The sequence below is a fragment of the Cinclus cinclus genome, chromosome 4 (genome assembly GCF_963662255.1).
Source record: "Cinclus cinclus chromosome 4, bCinCin1.1, whole genome shotgun sequence".
In the NCBI taxonomy this organism is placed as follows: Eukaryota; Metazoa; Chordata; class Aves; order Passeriformes; family Cinclidae; genus Cinclus; species Cinclus cinclus.
The window spans coordinates 43,782,968-43,802,323 of NC_085049.1; the positions used below are offsets into that span (position 1 = coordinate 43,782,968).

The following is a 19,356-nucleotide window of genomic DNA, read 5'->3' on the forward strand; positions in this document are numbered from 1 at the left end:
CTTTTAATTGAAATTTTCCTAATTTCCTTGTTATTTTTGAAGTTTAGCAAAGATCTCCGAAGAACTGAAATTGTATACTTTGGCTCTAACAGAAGGACATGGAAATAGGGTGGCTGAAATGACAATGAGTTATTTGGGCTCTTGACAGTCAGCAGGCAAAGGCAATTTTCATATGCAAAGGCTCTTTCTATTTTTGCACTCACTAGTGTTCAGATGATTGTTGGAAATAGTTGCGTTGCATAAGTCTCCTGCTTTTTGCACAGCTATTTCTTTCCTGATGTTAGGAATTCTACGTGTATGTGTTCATACTCTAGTTCTGACGTTTCAGTGTAGAAGTTCATAAATCTTAAATATTCTTCAAGACTGTTATGCCTGGAACAGAATACAGAAGCATACAGAAAATCATAATGAATTCTTGGGCATGAATCTTGTGCATATCTTTCAAGCTTGCAATTTTTTAACCATTTGAGGTCTGGTAATGCTGTGTAGCAGAAAGCAGCACCTGAGCATGTGCAATTGAAGAAGAAACCCTTTTCAGAAAGGCCTGCTGGTGTATACAAGTATATCCACGAATGATAGTGTGCATTTTAACTGTGGGACCCGTAGCTTGCATGAGATCTAATGTTTGCTGTCTGTTAGCAGCGTGTTAAAGCATCACTGTGACATTTTGTCCAGTCTTTGAGGATGCAGCCTGTGTTCTGACAGTTTGTTTTGTTTTTTTCTTTTGGATCAGAATAAATTCAGGTGCCATCCCTTTGAAACATTACCTACAGGATATAGTAGATGTATTTGTTAAAAAGAAAAGGGTAGGTAAGCTCATTGTAGGATGGACAGATGCAGTGTTCCAGAAACAGTGTACAAGAGAATAGTCAACTGAGAAACAATATTGATCATGTCAAATGATTTAATTGAATCAGTGGAGAGAACCCCACAGTTCTAGTGTGTTCAGTTTGCTTTGAAAGAACAGATACAATTGTCCTATCACACCCTTTGATAACTGGAGCTCTGAGGGGAAACTAGGTAGGCATGGCTGCAGTGTAGCTAAGTTAACAGCAGAAGCTAAAGTTCCTTGACAGCTCTGGAAATGAGATAATGAGGTCTTCTGAAGTACCACATCTAGGATGATATTTCATCCTACAGCATGGAAGATAACCTGTTACCTTTTTTGAATGACACCTCTCCTCCCTGGCTTGTGAGAACATAATCCTTTCTCTGAAAAAACAAAAACAAAACAAAAAAAAAAAAAAAAAAAACAAAAAACAAAAAACAAAAAAACCCCTCAAACCACAATTATACTCTTAACTATTGCAAGAAAACTGCAATAGTTAAGATGCAGTGCTGCTTGTAAAATTCCCTATCCATCCTGTATTTGTCTTCTATAGCTGAATTAACTATATTAAACTTTGATTCAACCATACTCTTCTCTTTGGTAAGATATTAATTTCAGCATCTTCCACATGTATTGAAGAGCCTCATGTTGTGTGAAAAGGCATAATTTCAATATTTTCAGGTAATTGTTTTCTCTTTTTGCTCCTGCCTTTGAAAAGAAGGGTTAGTACCTAATAAATTGCAGTGATCTGTGACTTAACATTTGAAAAAAAATGGCTTTAAGAAAAATGGTTACCTATATTTGATACTAGTCTTCAGCCTTATCAGGTTCATCAAATTCACATCTAAAGGTCCTTTGGGCTGTCTTGTAACCCATGGTGATGATACTTGGGAATTCTTTAGCAATATTATATTAGTAATTCAAGGGGCATAGAAAGCTGTACTACAATCTCTTCAATGAAGGCCAGTGCAAGAGACACTTCTTCCATCACAGTGATAAAGGGGCTGAAAAAAGCACATGTGTTTAGCTGCTGCTGCTCTTCGAATCTGGAATGATAAAGTGATATTCAGTTTATGGTAGTAAAACAAAGTACGTTATGAACGAAATAAAAAGTAGTTTCCTTTTCTTGAAAGTGCTCAGTAATCCCCAGTGGGAATTTATGAAAGTCTTGAATTTTTTCCTGCTAGTGACTTACTGCACAAAGTTGTGCCTCTGCTTTCCTATTACATCTCTACCTTTTTATCTTTGTCTTGTAAGCATTACTCCTTAGACCTATGTAGAAAAAGGTGTGAGACGCTTAGTTAACAAGTGTAGCTTAGACTGCTGTCCTGCAAGAATGTCTGCTTATGCCCTTATCAAGAATATTTTGTATTCTCTACACCAATGTAACTTTTCAAATAATCGTTGCTGTGTTCTGAACAGCCTTGTCACAAAAATTTCCTTTTTTGGAGGAGGGGGAGAATCAGTTGTTACAGATGTGTAATGAAGTTCAAGAGACATCAGTTAACTCTGCTATTGTCAGTTTTGCTCTATAGCATTAACTTGCCTGTGTCTTCTCTAACCTCTCTTTTTGGTCCCATTTCTGTTATACATATTAAGGCTTATTATTGTTCTGGCATTAATTTCACACTTCACTGATTTCCATGGTAATTCTTTCCCTTATACATGAAAAGCTCCATCTTAGTTGCAAAAATTACTTTTAATTTACCATGATTTGAATAGGCTTTTTTGTTGTTGTTGTTTGTTTTTGGGTTTATTTTTTGAGAAAAGGCAGAGTTCATCTTTATTTTCATATGCTGCAGTGCCCTGGGTACTCTTCTCTACCAGTAGGATGTTGCATTATTTAAGAAGTGTTTTAATCTTGTGCTGGTGGTAAGTTCTGGCTGAGATTCTCCAGTCTAAAGAACATCCAGTTTCTAGTAACTGGAACAGGTCAAGCTTGGTTTATATAGGTAACTACACTAAAGGGTGAATTCCCCATTTAGTTATGTTTGGATAGCTCAGTGGTGTAGCTGCTTTCATAAATATCAGTATGGATTTATTTTTTTAGTTCATAAACAGCTTGCAGAAATGTTGATCTCCTGGGTCTAGGATCTCGGCAAATGATCTCGCCATTCCTTATCCTTGGATTAAAACCATGTGCTGGATAAACCTAATTATGAACAATCAGCACATATTTTCCTCAACCCCACACCTTTTCAGGTCCAGATCCATGACAAGGGCACCCTAGATCACCTTCTCCAGTATGGTGTGGTGCCTCAGTGTACAATATGCTGGTGACCCTTCACCCCTCCCTTGATCTGTTGGAGCCAGCCCCCATGAGTAAGGTCGGTCCATGTACTTTCAATGTTGCTTAGTTCTGTAAAGTTTTATTGTATACTCTATGTATAATTTTTAATAAGGGGAAAAAACCTTTACAAAACCATGTGCTATTGAAAAAGGACTTGTCCTTAAACTAAAGGCAGCTCAGAGATAGATGCAGTATCACCAGCATATTTAGAAATCTGTTCCCAAGAAAAAAACAGAGTTGTTACAGGTGTTGGTGACTTGCACTCTCTGTACTTGTGTATTCTTAATAAGAACGTTTTTAGTTATTTAGAGAACTTGGCTGTAGACTTAATATTAGAATTGGAGGCTACCTTTTCTAATTTCTTGTTGGTAATTGTATTTTATTTGTCTTGGGAATTTACATAAGAAGCAGGTTTTCTATGCTGTATCTCCTGGCAGTGAATTTTCTCTTGGTTAGTGCTTGTCTTTCACAAGCAGTGTCTTCCACATGACTTGTGTTTGTGTGACATGGTTTTTGTTTGGGTGGCATACAGAAGAGCAGCAATGTTCATGTATTTTGGATGTATTTTCAAGATTTTAAAAGATCAGCAGTAAGAAGTACAGACATTTGCCCAAAACAGACTTTCTGACCCTCAGAATGTAACATCTTGAGTATGTCAAATTTTTCTAAAGTAGGGATTGCAAAGGAGAAGCATTAGCAGCAGTTTGGAACATCATTTTTTCTTGTTGAGATTTTTAATCTTATGTTTAAACTCTTGAATTTACTTATCTCAATCTTCAAAGTAAAACTTCCTTCAAGCCTGGAAAGCTGTTTTACTAGGCTATCCCCTTTAATTTCTGTTGCTGCTTTGTTGGCCTTTCTCAAGGCATGGAGCTGCCTTATCTGAATCTGAAGTGCTCCTTGATTCCTTTTCTCATGGCACAGTCTTCTCTTGTGACTCCCACAGATAGAACTTGTGAACTTTAGAGAAGTTAATATTTATTTTATGATTTCAGAATATATTTCATAGCACTGTTCAGCTTTGAGTTACTCTGAATTTTGATTTTCATTTTTCTTTTTACATCTGTTTTATCCTCTGGTATGTTTCATTTCAGATTTTTGGAAGTTTCAGATCATGTGTGATCATTTAGGGCTACAAAACCCTTGGAGAGCATTCTTGACATGTTACTGCACTACAGATGTAATGCAATACCCATCTTAAGGTCTCCCTATTTATTAGCCAGATGGGCAGCAAATTTCCCCAGAAGTGGAAGAAATGAAAATTCATCAGGCAGTTAGAACTGCATGGTTAACTCCTAATTCCAAAAATTCACTCCAGGTGTTATGTATATCTGTCTTTTCGTGGAGATGTAGTGCAAATCCTTTCTTTTCAAGTATCTTATTTTTTAAAATGTCCTGAATTCTTTCCATGTGGCCTGGATATAAGAGAGTGCCTTAAATGTAGAAGTTCTAAGCATAAAAAATTCAGCTAATTATGGTATGTTTTCTTCAGTGTGGTAGAAGACATTGCAAAACTTAATTTGCTTGAATTCTTTCATATATGAAGGCAAGTTTTTTCTGAGTAAAACTAGAAAGGTATCTATGAAGCTGACATTTCTTAATTCAATGGTATTATGCCTGTCAATAATTAGTATTTAATTTATTTTTCTTTTCAGCATTTCATCTAGACAGAAGAAATTCACCACCAAACAGCTTGACACCATGTCTAAAGATTCGCAATATGTTTGATCCAGTTATGTAAGTAAAACTAGTTATCTGTTTGTATTTCTGCATTCTCTTGGAAGAGTCAATTTCTTACCTCTTAGAGGGCTTTGGAAGAAGCGAAGAAACATGAATATGTTTAAAAAAAAAACAGGTTGTAAAAAAAGAAATGTTTCTCTTAACATCTATGAGAAGACATAAAAAATCTTCTGTCCTTCATTGTATCGCTCTGTGTCTTTGGTTCACTTCTTGAAGAATGTGGCATATAGTCAAACTCTTTGGAGCAATGACTGATCTTTCTTCATTAATTAAATTTGTAAATGTTCAATTGTATCAGCTAACAGGGGAGACTCACGTAGCCTCACAACAGATTGTAAGTTTTTAAAGTATTGTTAAATATTCTGGAGTATTTGGACTGCTACAGAGCCTGTACAGTTTGCATTTAAAAGGCTGAATTTAAATCACTTATTACTTTATGGTACTGTGACTGCCTAATTTTAAAGCAAATGGATTTTAGTAGTGGGAACAAATTAGTGCTGTGTACTGGCTTCTTATCCACATGTAATTCTCATAATTCTAAAGTATGTACTGTATATGAATAAGTTACAAGCCTTGTTTCATATATCAAGAGTTAAGGAAAAATCATTAATTTTTTTTTATCTTCATCTGCTCTACTATTCTGTTATGTCCCCTTTGGCTCTGGACTAGATCATGGTAGGAGTTGAAAACTAGCACATAGGTTATGCCAGATAATCCTGCCTAGTCTTTGAAGTCTCTTTGTCCACTTTAAAGAGATACAGGGACTCCAATAACTTCTCTGGAGTAAATTATTCCTTAATGTGATTATACAAGGGAAAAATACAGATGCTATGTCATACAGAGTAAATGTGAGATGCTGCTTGGGACTGAAGAATATAAGAAGTTGAGTGGAAAATAAAACCTATTGATTCAGACAGGCAGTAGGGGAGGACATCCGAGTATGGACACAAGTGATTGCAGAGTTTGGGTGTATTTCTTCAGCCTTTTTTTCTAGCCACACTTAATTACTTTAGTTCCTTGCTTTATTAACTGAAGACCTGTTACTTGTTTTAGCTGAAGACAGTGTTACCCCTAGCAGAGAGAAGTACTCTAAAAACCTTTTATCAATGGCTTTAAGACCTAGTGACTGGTTGAAGACACACCAAGTTCTGTGGCTTCTATAATAGTTTTCAGGTTGCAGTAGGGTGAGCAAGACTGAAATTTTAGGTGTTGTTCTTGAAGCAAATTGATCCTCCTGTAGGAGAATTAAATAAAACATGAGATTTGCAGAGAATTTTAAGTGATACCAGCATCCTTATTGTCCTTGCTTCAAAGAAGACTTGGTGAGCTATATTGGTTAGTCTGAGTGGTACTGAAATAAGTCCATTCCTGAAACTTCACTGTAATATTTATTGCTGTGTTCTATTGGCTACTTTCCTGTTCCAGAATGTTTGCAATTCAAAATGTCTTCTGTTAATGGAACTAATTACTGAGGTGTTGTTTTTGTCAGAACAATCTCCCTTTTTAGCCTGTATCTTTGCTGTAAACTTCAGTGTTTTTCAGTACTGACCCAATCTATGCCCAACAGGTGCATTAAAAGGCTCCCACATGTATAAACTAGGACTTGTTGTGTTTTGACACTTGTTTTCAGTACCTGTGTCAAGTCAGCTATTTTGAATATTGTGACTTCAAATACGTTGACTTTTTGTAGACCTTTTCTTTTAGAAGTTGACTTAGCTCCATTACTGGACTGTTGGATTGCATTCATAGTGAGATACTTCATCCAATTCCATATTGTACTCCCTAGTGCATTCTTCTGTGAGCTGTCTTTCAGAGGACTGTTGCTTAAGGAAAAAGTTCTTATCATGCCCTTGGAGCTATCTTAAAGAAAATGCAAACAGAAATCCAAAGTCCTCAGAGCAAGACAAACTGTATTATTAATCTGCTTGTGTCATTCGAGAAAGGAGGCTTATGTTCTTGTCCCAGACCTGCAAGGGATGAATCCTTTCACTGACCACCTAAAACACATAATGTACCAGTGTCTGTGATTAGATTGTGAAGTATTGTTTTGACGTTTGCTATGGGTGCAAGGTATGTTTAATTAAACTAGATTTAGTTGCTCTTTGAGTGACTGTATACTAACAGTAATTACAGAGTTCTTTTCAGTGATACACCAGTAGCTGTTAAAAGCAGTCCCATGAAACAGGTCTCTTTTTCTTGACCTGAGAGTCATCTGGGAATATATCAGTTAATTTGTTTTTATTACTGTTAGCACAGCAAATAATCATCTTTCTACGGCGAGAAGTCAGGTAGGACTCATATCAAGGGAACAACTTGTTCACTTGAGCATTGTGAACCCTCACGTCACAGCAGCAGACATTGTTGTGTTCTAGACATTTACTATGCATGTTTTTTTAACTATCAGTCTAAGCATCACTTGGATAGGCCCATTTTAGGACAACACCCCACCCCCCAAATAGAGGCTATTCCTTTTGATTTGTAGGGTTGAATTTTCTAAAGTGGACTACAGAAGTCAGTTTATGGTGTACTCAGTAGGAAAAGTACTAAATCTGTCCCAGGGGCATTTACCAGAAAGTTATGTCAAGTTACAGAGAAACCACACTCAGTGGGGAAGTATGAGAATGTTGTGAATTATTAAAGAATCATGTAATCCATGGAATCTTTCATTGTTTGCCTAGGGAAATAGGTGATCACTGGCATCTAGCAATTCAAGAAGCAATCTTGGAGAAATGCAGTGATAATGATGGAATTGTTCATATTGCCGTAGACAAAAATTCACGTGAGGTGAGTGTCTTTCCGGTAACATCTTAGTGCTTTGTTCATCCTTTTCAGCTGGACTTGCAAAAAACCCAAACCCCTCTCTCTCTTACTTAGGGCTGTGTATATGTCAAGTGTCTCTCCCCGGAGTATGCTGGAAAGGCTTTCAAGGCATTACACGGCTCTTGGTTTGATGGTAAGGAATGGGAGTTTATAACAAAACATGTAGAAATTACCCATGGGTGCAGAAGATGGGTGTAGTTGGGGTTCTTTTAAGTGGTGAAATGTTTTGTATCTAAAGTATTGAGCAGTAAAAAAATCTGGTTAACTAATTTTGATGTATTGACATATCTTGTGTTTTACATCTTGAAGCAAAATGCAATAATACTGAACTAGAAGGTTTCTCTTTTCCTATTTGTTTGCCTCATAGGAAAGCTGGTGACAGTCAAATACCTGCGACTAGATCGGTATCATCATCGCTTTCCACAGGCTCTTACTTGTAACACTCCACTGAAGCCATCAAACAAACACATGAACTCTATGTCACATCTGCGTCTTCGGACAGGCACAACTGATTCTCAGGGAAGTTCCTGAGAAAACTTTCTACAACTGCTAGGACTGTTACTTGCAACAGGAATGTTCCTGTTTGGCTGCCGTCTTCCTTTTTTAGTGCTTTTTGTATGTAATACTTTAATGAATTAAATAAAAGTTTGAACGTTCCAAAAGTCTTGTTTCCAAAGGGACTTAGCAATGAGGCAGTAATATTGAGCTGACAAAAAAGAAACTAAGTTGCTTCATGAAGTTTTCCGGGGCTATAGTAAACCAATGCATTTAAGTTTTGCATGAGGAATACCGATTTCATTATACATTTGCAGATGTGGTGACGTATTTTTGCACCAAGAAGTGTTTTTGATAATACAAAAGCATGGAGAAAAGAAGACTTCCTGTATTTCCATAGTTTCCTGTGAAATAATCTTGTGGGTATTTTGTTGCAAGCAACCTACAGTTCCTGATGGTGAATAAGTTAAAAAAAATTCAGTCAATATTAGTTTTTTGTTGCTGTATAAGAATCTTTTTCTGCAGCTAGGGTGTGGGGAAAGTGAATTTGGCATTAGTGGTTGCATATCAGTGTAAGGGAAGATGAACTGATTGCGGATGTACTGGGTTTTGTATATAAATGTAAATGCTGGTGGTGGCAAAAGGGTTGTGTTCTGTCAGGATGTCTGCATCAAAGCAGCAAATAAGCTTCCTATTTTATTCAAAACCTATTGTTTTATATGGTTTTGGCTGTACCATGACAAGAGGCCAAATACCTAAAAGTGTCAGATACAGGTTAAATATCTTTTTATAGGTTTTATATAAAACACCTGACTGATTTTGTGTGAAAGGTCTGATACCAATTGTAATGAATTCAAATTTGTGAGCAATAAAGAAGCAATTGGCAGATACTGGAAAAAAATGTTTTGTGAAAAGCTGTATTTATTATACAAGTGTCAGGGCTGTGACAAAATACCATTGGATTGACACGTTTTAATGAACCATTTATCTGTTAAATTTTTAAAAGGTACACACTTCCTTGCAACAATTTTGGCTCATGCAAACAAGTGCAGCTGACAGTAAATCTTGTAAATTCCAAGCTTGTAAATTTACTAATGTTTACCTAGAAGTACAAAATTGTTGCTGAGAAGCTTAGTTGCAAATCTAAGATTATTGGCTTTACTAATCCCCACTCCTACAACAATTTTACCTAGTTATCCAACTGAACATCCTGTAGGAGGTGAGACTGGAAGCACACCAGTCCCACGAATTTTACTGAAACTCACTTTACTTTGTAGATATGATGGATTTGCAGCATGAACTTGCACAAATAATGCACGTTTTTCTTACGGTTAAGTAAACATGATGCACACTATTCTGCAACAGGAAATCCTATTGTGCCTTACCTTTGTGCTTTTGTGGGCACCATGTTTATTATTGGAGAGTTTGTTAACCGAAAAATTTTAAATCCTCGGTTTTATGTCTCAGATGCTAATGGATGAGTATATATAATATAAAATCAGCCATGCAGAATTCTACTTACCAAGGACAAGTACATATTTTTGATGGGTAAGTAGATTGTGCCAGGTCTGGTAGATTTTTGACGAGTTTTATTATATACATATATGTATATGTATAATATACATGTATATGTATTATATATATGTATATAAACTAATTTTGTTGTATTTGATGTGCATCATAGTGATTTGTTAACCTGACCTTAGTGACCCCATCTTGTGACCTGTTGCAAGAATGAATGTAAAAATAGCTGTGGCATTTTGAAAGGTCGCCTCGATGCAAATGCATCTATCTTGCTTAAGATATATTTCTTGTAAACACTGTACATTTTAACTGTAATATGTACTATTATGCAGCTTATTTTACCTTAAACTGTTGACTGATATCCCTTCCTGCAAGACAGGGGAATATGTATAATATCTGAACATTTGAAAAAAATCAGATGTTTGTTGTAACTTGTCACCCTATCCTGTAAAAACAAGCAAAAAACCAAACCAGACTCGAATTAAAGGTTTATTAGGGGTTTTTATATGTGTCTCACCTTCTAGATATTTGGATATCTCTGACTCAAGTGCTTTTCTCATCTGGGGGCAGAGGGGGAGATTAATTTGTTACAGCCATGTAACTAATTTTTGGTATTTGTTAGGATGTGAAGAGATGCTGCTATGAGCTGACACACAGAGGCAAGTTTCACTTAACTATCACCTTGACTTTTGGCCTGATTTTGTACACAGGGAGTGCAGAGACATTACGTTGTTTCCTAAATCGTGGACAGGCCATGTTAAAGGATGGGGCTGAAGAACCTTAACTTTGTGCTTTCAGCCTCTTTCTTGTATTTTGAGATACAAAGAGTCATCAACGGGCTTTTGATAGACTAACAGAAGAAATTAACTATCTGACGCTCTTTTAGAATTGTTTTAGTGGCAAGTTTGAGGTTTGGAGGATAGGAGGAACAAAAAAGGGTGTGTCAGTCCCTTATTTGCGTTCATTTGCCCCGCATCTATACGTGTCCCGTGGGTCAGGGGAGCAGGAAGTTGTTCGATGTTGTCTCCTTTCTGGGAGCTGGGCACGGTGGGCATGGAGCGCTGTCGTAGTTTCGCGGTGGGTGGGAGCCGTGCGCCGGAGCCGCTGCGGCGCTGACAGCGCTGCCCCCGCTCCCGGCCGGCGCCGCGCAGGCAGCCGAGGGTCACGGCAGGGCTGTCTCCTCTCGGCCGCTGCGCTCCGGCCGGGGCTCTCCTTGGAACTGCAGGAGCGTCTCTTTAAAGGGGCGAGGAGCCGCTTCGTCGGCCTGCCCGAAGCGAGCCCTTTAACCCTTAGGAAAGGGCACTGCGGCGGGACGGGACAGGGTCCCGGCCGCCTCCCCGCGCTGCGGGGTCGTGTCGGGCGTGCGGCGGGAGTCTCCCGGCTCCATGTTCATATTTGGCGTTGGCCGCCGGTGCCCAGGAATTTCCCGTCATGCTCCCCGGGCGGCGGGCCCGTCACTGCGCTCCCGCGGGGCGGGGGGGCCGGGGCCGCTCGCTCGCTCCCTCGGGCCGCTCCCATGCGCGCTGCGCCGCCGCTGCTCCCCGCGCTCTGCCTGGCTCTGGCGGCCGCCGCAGGAGCCGCAGGTAGGAACCGCAGGTAGGAGCTGGGCCCGGTCCCCGCCTCCACCCCGGCCCCCGCTGCCGTGGCGCGGAGAGGGGGGGGCCGGGGGCTGCGGAGGGGGCGAGGGGAGGAGCGGCCCCGGAGGCGCGGGGGGCCGGGCAGGGCCGGGCCGGGCCGCACCTGCCGGGGCTGCGGCGGGAGCGCGGGGGAGCGGGTCGGCGCTGAGGGGACCCCGTGGGCCCTGCTGGCGGCCGAGAGCGGGGCTGGGGTCGGCGGTCGCTCGGGTCGGTCCCCATGTCACGGAGCAAGACCCTCATAGCGCTCGTCGCCCCCCCCATCCCGGCCGCATCCCCGGCCGCATCCCCGGCCGCATCCTGGCTGTGCCGTTCCTGTGGCCGCCGCAGCGCCTGGACCCTGGCGCGGCGCAGCCCCTGTCTCCGGGTGTCCTGCGCTGGAGCTGGAGCTCCTGGCTCACACGGGGTGCACAGTGGAATAGCTGGCTCGGGCGAGGGGAGGGGGGGGGGGTGGAAACAGCGATTGACCAAGTGCGTAATGAGTTCAATTCAGCCGCGGCCCCCAGCTCGGTAAATGGTGCAGCGCTGGGTCAAAAAAGGAGCTTAAACTTCACAAATGAGCTCAGAATTTGAGTTGAGTTTTTCTCAGGAAGCTCAGTGCGTTCACTGACTCGGTTTGTTTGGTGTTGCTCTTCTGACGGATAACAGTCGATGCAAAAGATAAAGTATGATTAATTTCTTGCTGTCCCCTGCCCAAGTTGATGTAGCTGTATTTGGTGCATCGTAATATTCCTGGAAACAGAAATGAGACTTAATTAAGCTTCCTGTAGCATTTGACAAATTAGCTATAAATGCTATCTTTCCTGCTTTCAGTCATCATCCTCTTAGCACAAAGACTGAAAGCACAGTGATCTTAAACAAGCATAGCTGTGTATTAAAAATGCCAAATCTAACAGTAGTTATCTGCAGATAAGGCTGGATGTCAACTGTTACCTACGGATTAATGTGGTAAGGCGATCTCTGCAAGTGTTCTGAGCCTAAACACAGAATTTAAGAAAGTACAGAGTACATTATGTATGTAATGCTTTTAGCTCTTTCTCTTCTTGTTGCTATTAAAATGGTTCTGAAGATGTACTCTGTGGACAGATAGAAGTCAGAATGAGAAATCTGCGATAGCCAGATACTTTGCCTTACTGATACAGCTTGCTTATGGCAAGTCACCTGTAAATAGGACAGTCATCTCCACTCCCACTATGGCACAGTGCCACTCATCTGAATTCCGAATTTAATGCTTAGAATTTGTCCTGCTTATGTTCTTGCCCTTGCTGAGTAGACACAAGTGCTTTCTGTCTTACTTGCTGATGATTCCCAACTTTTTGTTAAGTTGCTGCGTGCCTTTGCAGTTCGTCATGATTCCTTGTCTGCCAAATTTGGTTGGTAACAGTGCCCTTTGAGTATGATTCTGGGAGTAGTTTCCATGTGGCTTGTCATCTTAATCAGACGTTTGCTCACAGTTTCTAAAAGAATCGCCTGTCTCACTTTAGACATGGCTTATTTTAGAACAGTATTTTTCAACTGTCTTTTAAAATTTATGTAGGAATTAAATATGGTTAGCAGTTTAACCAGAATAACTAAATAGTCCTAGAATTCTGAGATTAAAAAAGGATTTTAGAAAAACCTAAAGCTCTGCACTGCTTTGTTACAACCAGTAGAATTAGTGGAGTTAAACAATATATAGTTCATTCAGTCCAGAATGTGGTTGATCGGTCCTTTCCCCATCTGATGTACCTTGGATCTTAATAATACACATTTCGAAAGATCTTTTAGGAGGAAAAAACAATTCTATTTTTCTTCCAAAAGAGCAATCTTTAAAAATAGTGCCTTTGTAGATGGGGTAATGTTTCTATATTTGGTAGCAAAGCCATGTAAAGCAGTTGATCCTAGACAAAAATAAAGTCTTTTGACTGAATGACCTTGCTCATTTTTCCAAGTGGTAGCAGTTACATGCTCTCAGAGGGGTTAGTTAATTCAGATGCTTATGACAGTACATACTGTAAGAATTTCTTATTTTTTGTTTTACATACCATAAGAATTCCTTACAGCTGTTCAGTAAGGGCCAGCTTATACATGAGGGAGGTATTTGGTCCTTTGCCCTGTTATTTATGAAGGTATGGGAGGATCTTGTTTACCTACTCATGTTTTGTCAGCTTTGTAAGCTGATACTTGTTTCTGTATCATTGGAGATCCAGCCTATTTATTACATTAGAAATGCTAGAAAACAGAATTTCTCTATTAGGTGGATTGTTATTTATTCTTTTCTTACTTACTGTAAAAGATGGGGTAATAAGAGTCAGTAGGGGGAGAGAAGAGAGCACTCTCTTAAGGATTTAATCTTCTCAGACAGAAGGTTAAGAAGTCTGCCTGTCTGCATCTGACTGGCATTGCTACAAGCCAGCAATGCAGTAAAGCCATCCAATTTGGAGATAGCTTTGTTGAGCTGCATAATTCAAGTGAGTGTGTCCTCATTACAGAGCAACTCTTAAGCGACATGCAGCATTATATTAGTCATAGGTGGGGAATATGACCTTCTTTTCTTTTTCCCCTTTCTATTATTTTGCTTTTTTGTTAAAAGCTGCCGTTTGGGCAGCACCCAGGCTATGTATGAATTTAAGCTATGGAGGCTTTAACTGACAGGAAAGTGGGATAAACATCAGCCTAATTATAGCTGGGTCTAGCTCTAGTTTAAGAGTTCCCTAGCCAAAAGACCCACACAAAAAATGGACCCTCCAATTCCTGGTCTGTTTATGACATTGTAATTAGAATTACTGTTGAATAAAGTCAGGTGTGGATTTACCTTTCCCTGAGTAACTCCTAAGTTGGTGTGCTTATTTTGGAACAAACTACAAGGCTAGACAGAAATAGGGTGTTTCTTGCTCGGGAGTAATCATGTCCATACATGGAGTTACTTCAAGGTTACTTTCTCCACACAAAACAAAGATGTTTTAATCAGAACAACAAAAAATCTGAGAGGTTTTGTGGCATTTATTTTTTGTGTCTCATAGATTAAAAAGTGGCTACAGGTTAACTTTCCCTCCCCTTACTCACCTTGCTTTGGTAGGATTTTTTGTTATTTTTTCAGAGGCTTCATTTCCTTCAGAAGGATCTTTGGTTCTCAGTGAGCTATTAATATGTACTAGCTTAAAAAAAAAACCAAACATGAAACTAAAGATTTAAGTCCTCCTCTGTGAAGATTTGTGAATGTGTAACCAACTAGCAGTGTTTTTAAAGTAATTTTCAACTAACCACTTAGAAGGAAGGAAACATATATTGTATTACTAACTTCTACCAGAAGTTGAAGAATGTCATTGTGTATTTTAACAGGGGTATTTTTGTCTGTAGTCTGTGAAGATGCTGCATTTTTTTGCATGAAAATAGGGTAGAAGAATTCTTTGGGAACCCCATTTACGGTGAGGTAATTGGAAATTATAATTTACCTCCTTAGCTCCAGCCTTCTGGTTCTCATTCAGCAACCTCAATCCAGCATTATCTGAAAACCACACAATCTGGCAACTGGAACTGGCAATAAAGAGGCTTTTTGCAATAAGGACTTTAATATCTGAGGAATTGAACAATACTAGCCCAAAACAGGCAAGAACAATACTTACAGTTATAAGGTGCTAACACAGTTTTGCTGTCCTCACAGACTTAAATTATAGTTTAGCATTGTTTTGTACAATAATTAATAGTGTAAGTGCTTCTTGATTTCCAGAAAGTTTTGGATTTAAACATGATTGAGCTTCTGAGTGTTGCACAGACAAAGTCTAAGGACAGGACTTCTGCAGAGGTCCCCAGTTTTCTTTTTACTTTCAGTAGCATCTGAACATCAGGATGGATGATTTCTTTGAACTGTGGGCAGCAACTTAGCAAAGTGTACATAGTGTGCTAACACACTCTTTTGTTGGGAAGTGTTACCTCATCCAAGAAATTTTAAGAGTAATGTCACGCATGGCATTTGGAAGTATTTCCCCACGGGTCTCTTTAACTCTGTGTTCTTCCAAAAGGGGACAACGCCTTTGTGTTTCACCTGACGGAAAACAAATCCCTGCTACCACGGAATAACAATAGCGCTGATGGCATGTAGCTGCCAAATGCCACCACTTTCACTCTCACCACACAATGAAAATGGAAAAACAAATTCAACACATGGAACCGTAGCAGTTTTCTGGGGAAGTGAGCTGTGCCAGTCGTTGCCAAAAGGAAATAGCCTACAAAGTGTTCCTTCTGACTGAGGGATTGCCCTGTTCTTGTTCCTCTCCATTCCCCAGTGTGTGGTTCTCAGGGAAATCTGCAGGCGAGGCTGTTCCAGCTGCCTGCACAGTGAATGTGTGTGATTTTAACAACTTCGAGGACCTTCAAGGTGGATTGGTGGGTGGCAGCTGCATGGATGTCTCTTTCAGTCTATGCAGAACAGTGAGTCTGGCCTTGGCTTTCCTGCAGCTGGTTCAAGGGCAAGAATTGGCTTGATATAAAGTTGCTTATTTTCTAGGAAAATTGGTTGAATATACAAGCAGGCTTTGCCACCTGGATCAGATTGTCACCATCCTGCTGCTGGGAGGAAGCTTGATATTAAATATAAAGCCAATGCAAATCCATCCTAATGTGTCCTGATGATGAACAGTCAGAGCTTACACTCGGTTCAAGCCGAATTTGTACTAATGAGTGATTCAGTAGTGCACTGATACAGTCTGCACAATGCTGAAACCAAGGCTTGCAGGTCAGATTGGTTTGGCTTCTACTCCTGCACACCAACAGCACTGTCAGTAGCCATAGCACAAATGTGAGAGAGAGATGGGAATAAGACAGGAGCAGATGCTTTGGCTGACAGCTCAGGGACAGGTGGAAAAATAGAGGTGAATCAGTCAACTGTGTGAAGTTACAGCCCTGAGATGCAAATTCAGAAACTCCACAAATAAAATTATTTGGGTTTTCTATAGTGTTATTATCTCTGGTTTTGAAAGGCTGCAGAAAAGGAAAATCATCCCTGTTGGTCAAAGCCCTAATATTTAACTGCTATGTACTTTTAGACTGTATCCTTATTTTTTTCTGTTTTTTTTCCAGAATTAAAATCAGTGCTTCATCAGATCTTGTGTGTGCACAGTAAAAAATACACTGTGCTGACAGCATACCTCTTAACATCTCTTTTCATGAGAGAAACCAAATTGTCTCTGTACATGCTTGTTCTGTGTACTCCTGCTTTTATGAAAGGGAAACTCAGGAAAGGGACAAGATCTTGTAGCAAATTAGTGGCTCATCAGGGAAAAGACCCATCATATGCTCCTGGTATCTAAACTGTTACCTGGCATCCTTCATCTGAAAACACAAGGTAGCTTGGCTACTTGCCTCTGAACTCGAGAGAGGTGCTGGTTTGCACCAATTTATTCTAGCAGTTGTTGAACCATGCTGGGAAGGAGTACAGTAGATATTTTGCAAGACTCTGGGCTCTTCCCGTGGAATCTTAAAATGTTAAATATGGTAGCTGTCTGGGGAAAACAATCCTTCTATGTTGTTCAGTTACATATGAATTACAGACCAGTATATTTTGCTCTAATGACAGTCAAGTAATAACTGTGGCAGTAATAAAGACAGTGTAATAGCTGAGTGAGATAATGGTGTTTAAGATGAGGGGAAAATTTTCAGAGCATTATCCCATTTCCACAATCACTCTTGTAGACTAAACAAGCCAAGTGCTAAAAATATTTACAAGGATTTGGCTTTCTAGACCATTCTTTGTTTTTACTTCTCCTCTGGGCTTTTCTCAACTCTCTCTGTCCTACATCCCAAACTAGAAGTGTATTCCAGATGATACCTCACTGCTACTGAGCAGACCAGACTTCTTTCCCAGTCCCTCCTGTTATGTATTATGTTTCTCTTTTTAATAAACTCCAGATTGTTATCTGCTTTTTTTTTTAATAGTTTCACACACTGTTGGCTCAATTTATTCTCACTGTAACCTTGACATCCTTTCCTGCTGAACTGCTGCTAGTCTGGCATTCTTACTTTTGACTGTTTTCTGCATTTGAAGATTTCTTTCAAAGTCCAAATGTGATTCTTTGTACTTGGCTGTATTGAATTTTATCTTGCTGGATTTTGACCATTTCTCCAATGTATTAAGACCATCTTGAGTTCTGCTCAGCTGTTGCAGGTTGGTGTCTCTGCAGTTTTAGTAGGACTGCTTGCTGGGTTTTGGCCCTAGTCAATAGGAGAAGCGCTGAGCAAGTGTGTTTATTCAAGGAGCTCTGCACCTGTGATGCAGATAGGACCTTGATAGTGATAGGACCTTGTTCCAAAAGAAAGGTGCTTTTCCAGTTTTCTTTGTCTGAAAGTGTTTTATATTTGAGGTCTATTTGATTTGCTGCTTTCCTTCTGCCTGTAGAGTACAAAGAAAGAAGGAAAGTGTGTTAGTTAAGGGGTTAGATTTTGGGAAGCCCATCATTGTGGCTTACTGCTTTCTAATTTTCATTTTCTGTTTAGTATTTTTTTTTCATTGCGTGTTTAGTATTTAATTTCAAAAGCTTTCAGTGTGTTGAAGATAAATTTATGGCCATGTAATTCACCAGTCAGTCTTTTCTTCCTTTTCAAAAAGGGATATTGCACTCTTCCTCTTGAGATTTTGTAAATGCAAAAACCCTTCAAGAATCCTCCAAGGTACATGCTCTTTTCTGAACAATTTCCCCTCCTTGTTTCCCAAATGCTAATAATAAATTTCCTAATATGTCAGAAGAGGAAGAGCAACCTCAGGGAAAGGTTTCAGGCACACAGGACAGCTCCATCATCCTGGAATATAGTGATCAACATTAGTATGTCTAATTTCTGATAGTCTCATATTTATGCAGCTAAATACCTGAGGTGAAGTTCCTAAGAATGAGATAGAAAGCTTGATAGACTTTGATAAAGATTTCTCTTAAAAAAAAAAAGTAGCTTTGGCAGCTCCAGTGACAATTTTTGTGCAGATCAAGGTCTGCACAACAGATTTCAAGTTTGAAAGTAGTCACTGCAACTACTTCAGGCAGTTGCTCCTGCTGTTTCTTAAACAGTCTAATTTCCAACCTGATTATCTGATGTGTTGGTTTTATTTTCTTTGTATTGGGTTACGAAGTGTGAAATTTGCAGATGGGCTTAACTGATTATAGGTTATGGTTTATTAATTTTCTTATTTGTTTTGCCAAGCAACTACATAGAATTATCAAACATATAGATAACTGTAAGAGAATGTGATTCTGTACATACATAGCAAGGCTACAAAAATAGCATACTGAGCAAATGTATCAGAATTCTAATCAGTAATTACTATTTCAAAAGTACTTCAGATGGACCTAGACCTGGGATGTCCTTCACTGTTTTATCTTGATCAGGGATGCTGAAGGCTCTCACTGAGACGTGCTGAAGTGAGCTACAGGAGAAGGGCTCTGTGCTGGGGTCAGAGGATGTTCTGGGGGCATGGCTGAGTTGCTGAGGAATTTCTGATGTCTCAGATTGGTGTGAAATATCAGGACCAAGATGGGAAAGAGGGGCCTTAATGTTTAAGTGCAGGATTTTCTTTTTTTGGAGCACGAATGCACGTAGGATAGAAACAGACTGCATTTTGGGGCAATGCTTAATGAAGTTCCTGACAGCCGGCTGTGGTGGGGGGGCTGCCTGTGGGTGCCTGCTGCTGCCTCTGCTGAAAGAAGTGGAACAGATGTCACTTTTAGGGACAGATTATGCAAAGAAAACGTCAACGTTTATCTTAAAATATTGATCCAGAGGAAAGCTAAATTACAAAGCCTTAAAAGTAGCAGAAGCTTGAGGGAAGAGGAGAACGTCGTTGGTGGCTGCACTGTTGCCCTGTGACTGGTGCTACCCCAGCTGCACCAGCACTGCCTGGGGGGGCTCCACGCATGCCTGTGTGGCTGCTACCAGGTCTGGCACTGCTGTAAGTCTGCTTTAACAGAGCAGGAGAAAATATTTCTGGGGTTTTAATCCAAAGGTAAGTGCTTTTCCCCCTGCAGAGAAGGTTTTGCATGGTTATTGCAACTCCAGCTGAA

General features: G+C 39.9%; 2 protein-coding genes across 4 annotated transcripts in view; both read left to right on the top strand.

Moving 5' to 3' along the window:
• The window catches only part of LEMD3 (LEM domain containing 3), a 42,438-nt gene extending 32,272 nt beyond the window's left edge, over positions 1-10,166 (top strand). For 2 of the 3 annotated variants that reach the window (XM_062491991.1, XM_062491992.1), the window contains 4 exons: positions 4,775-4,856; positions 7,538-7,643; positions 7,734-7,812; positions 8,047-10,166. In XM_062491991.1, coding sequence (XP_062347975.1) covers positions 4,775-4,856; positions 7,538-7,643; positions 7,734-7,812; positions 8,047-8,210 — 431 coding nt within the window. In that variant the 3' untranslated portion in view covers positions 8,211-10,166. Of the gene's footprint in view, positions 1-4,774; positions 4,857-7,537; positions 7,645-7,733; positions 7,813-8,046 lie in introns of those variants that run through there. The other variant, XM_062491993.1, reaches the window with a different exon arrangement.
• Positions 10,167-11,083: 917 nt separating this feature from the next.
• MSRB3 (methionine sulfoxide reductase B3) overlaps positions 11,084-19,356 on the top strand; it is a 77,984-nt gene continuing 69,711 nt past the window's right edge. Inside the window, exon 1 of the mRNA XM_062491174.1 lies at positions 11,084-11,281. Coding sequence (XP_062347158.1) covers positions 11,084-11,281 — 198 coding nt within the window. The remainder of the gene's footprint in view (positions 11,282-19,356) is intronic.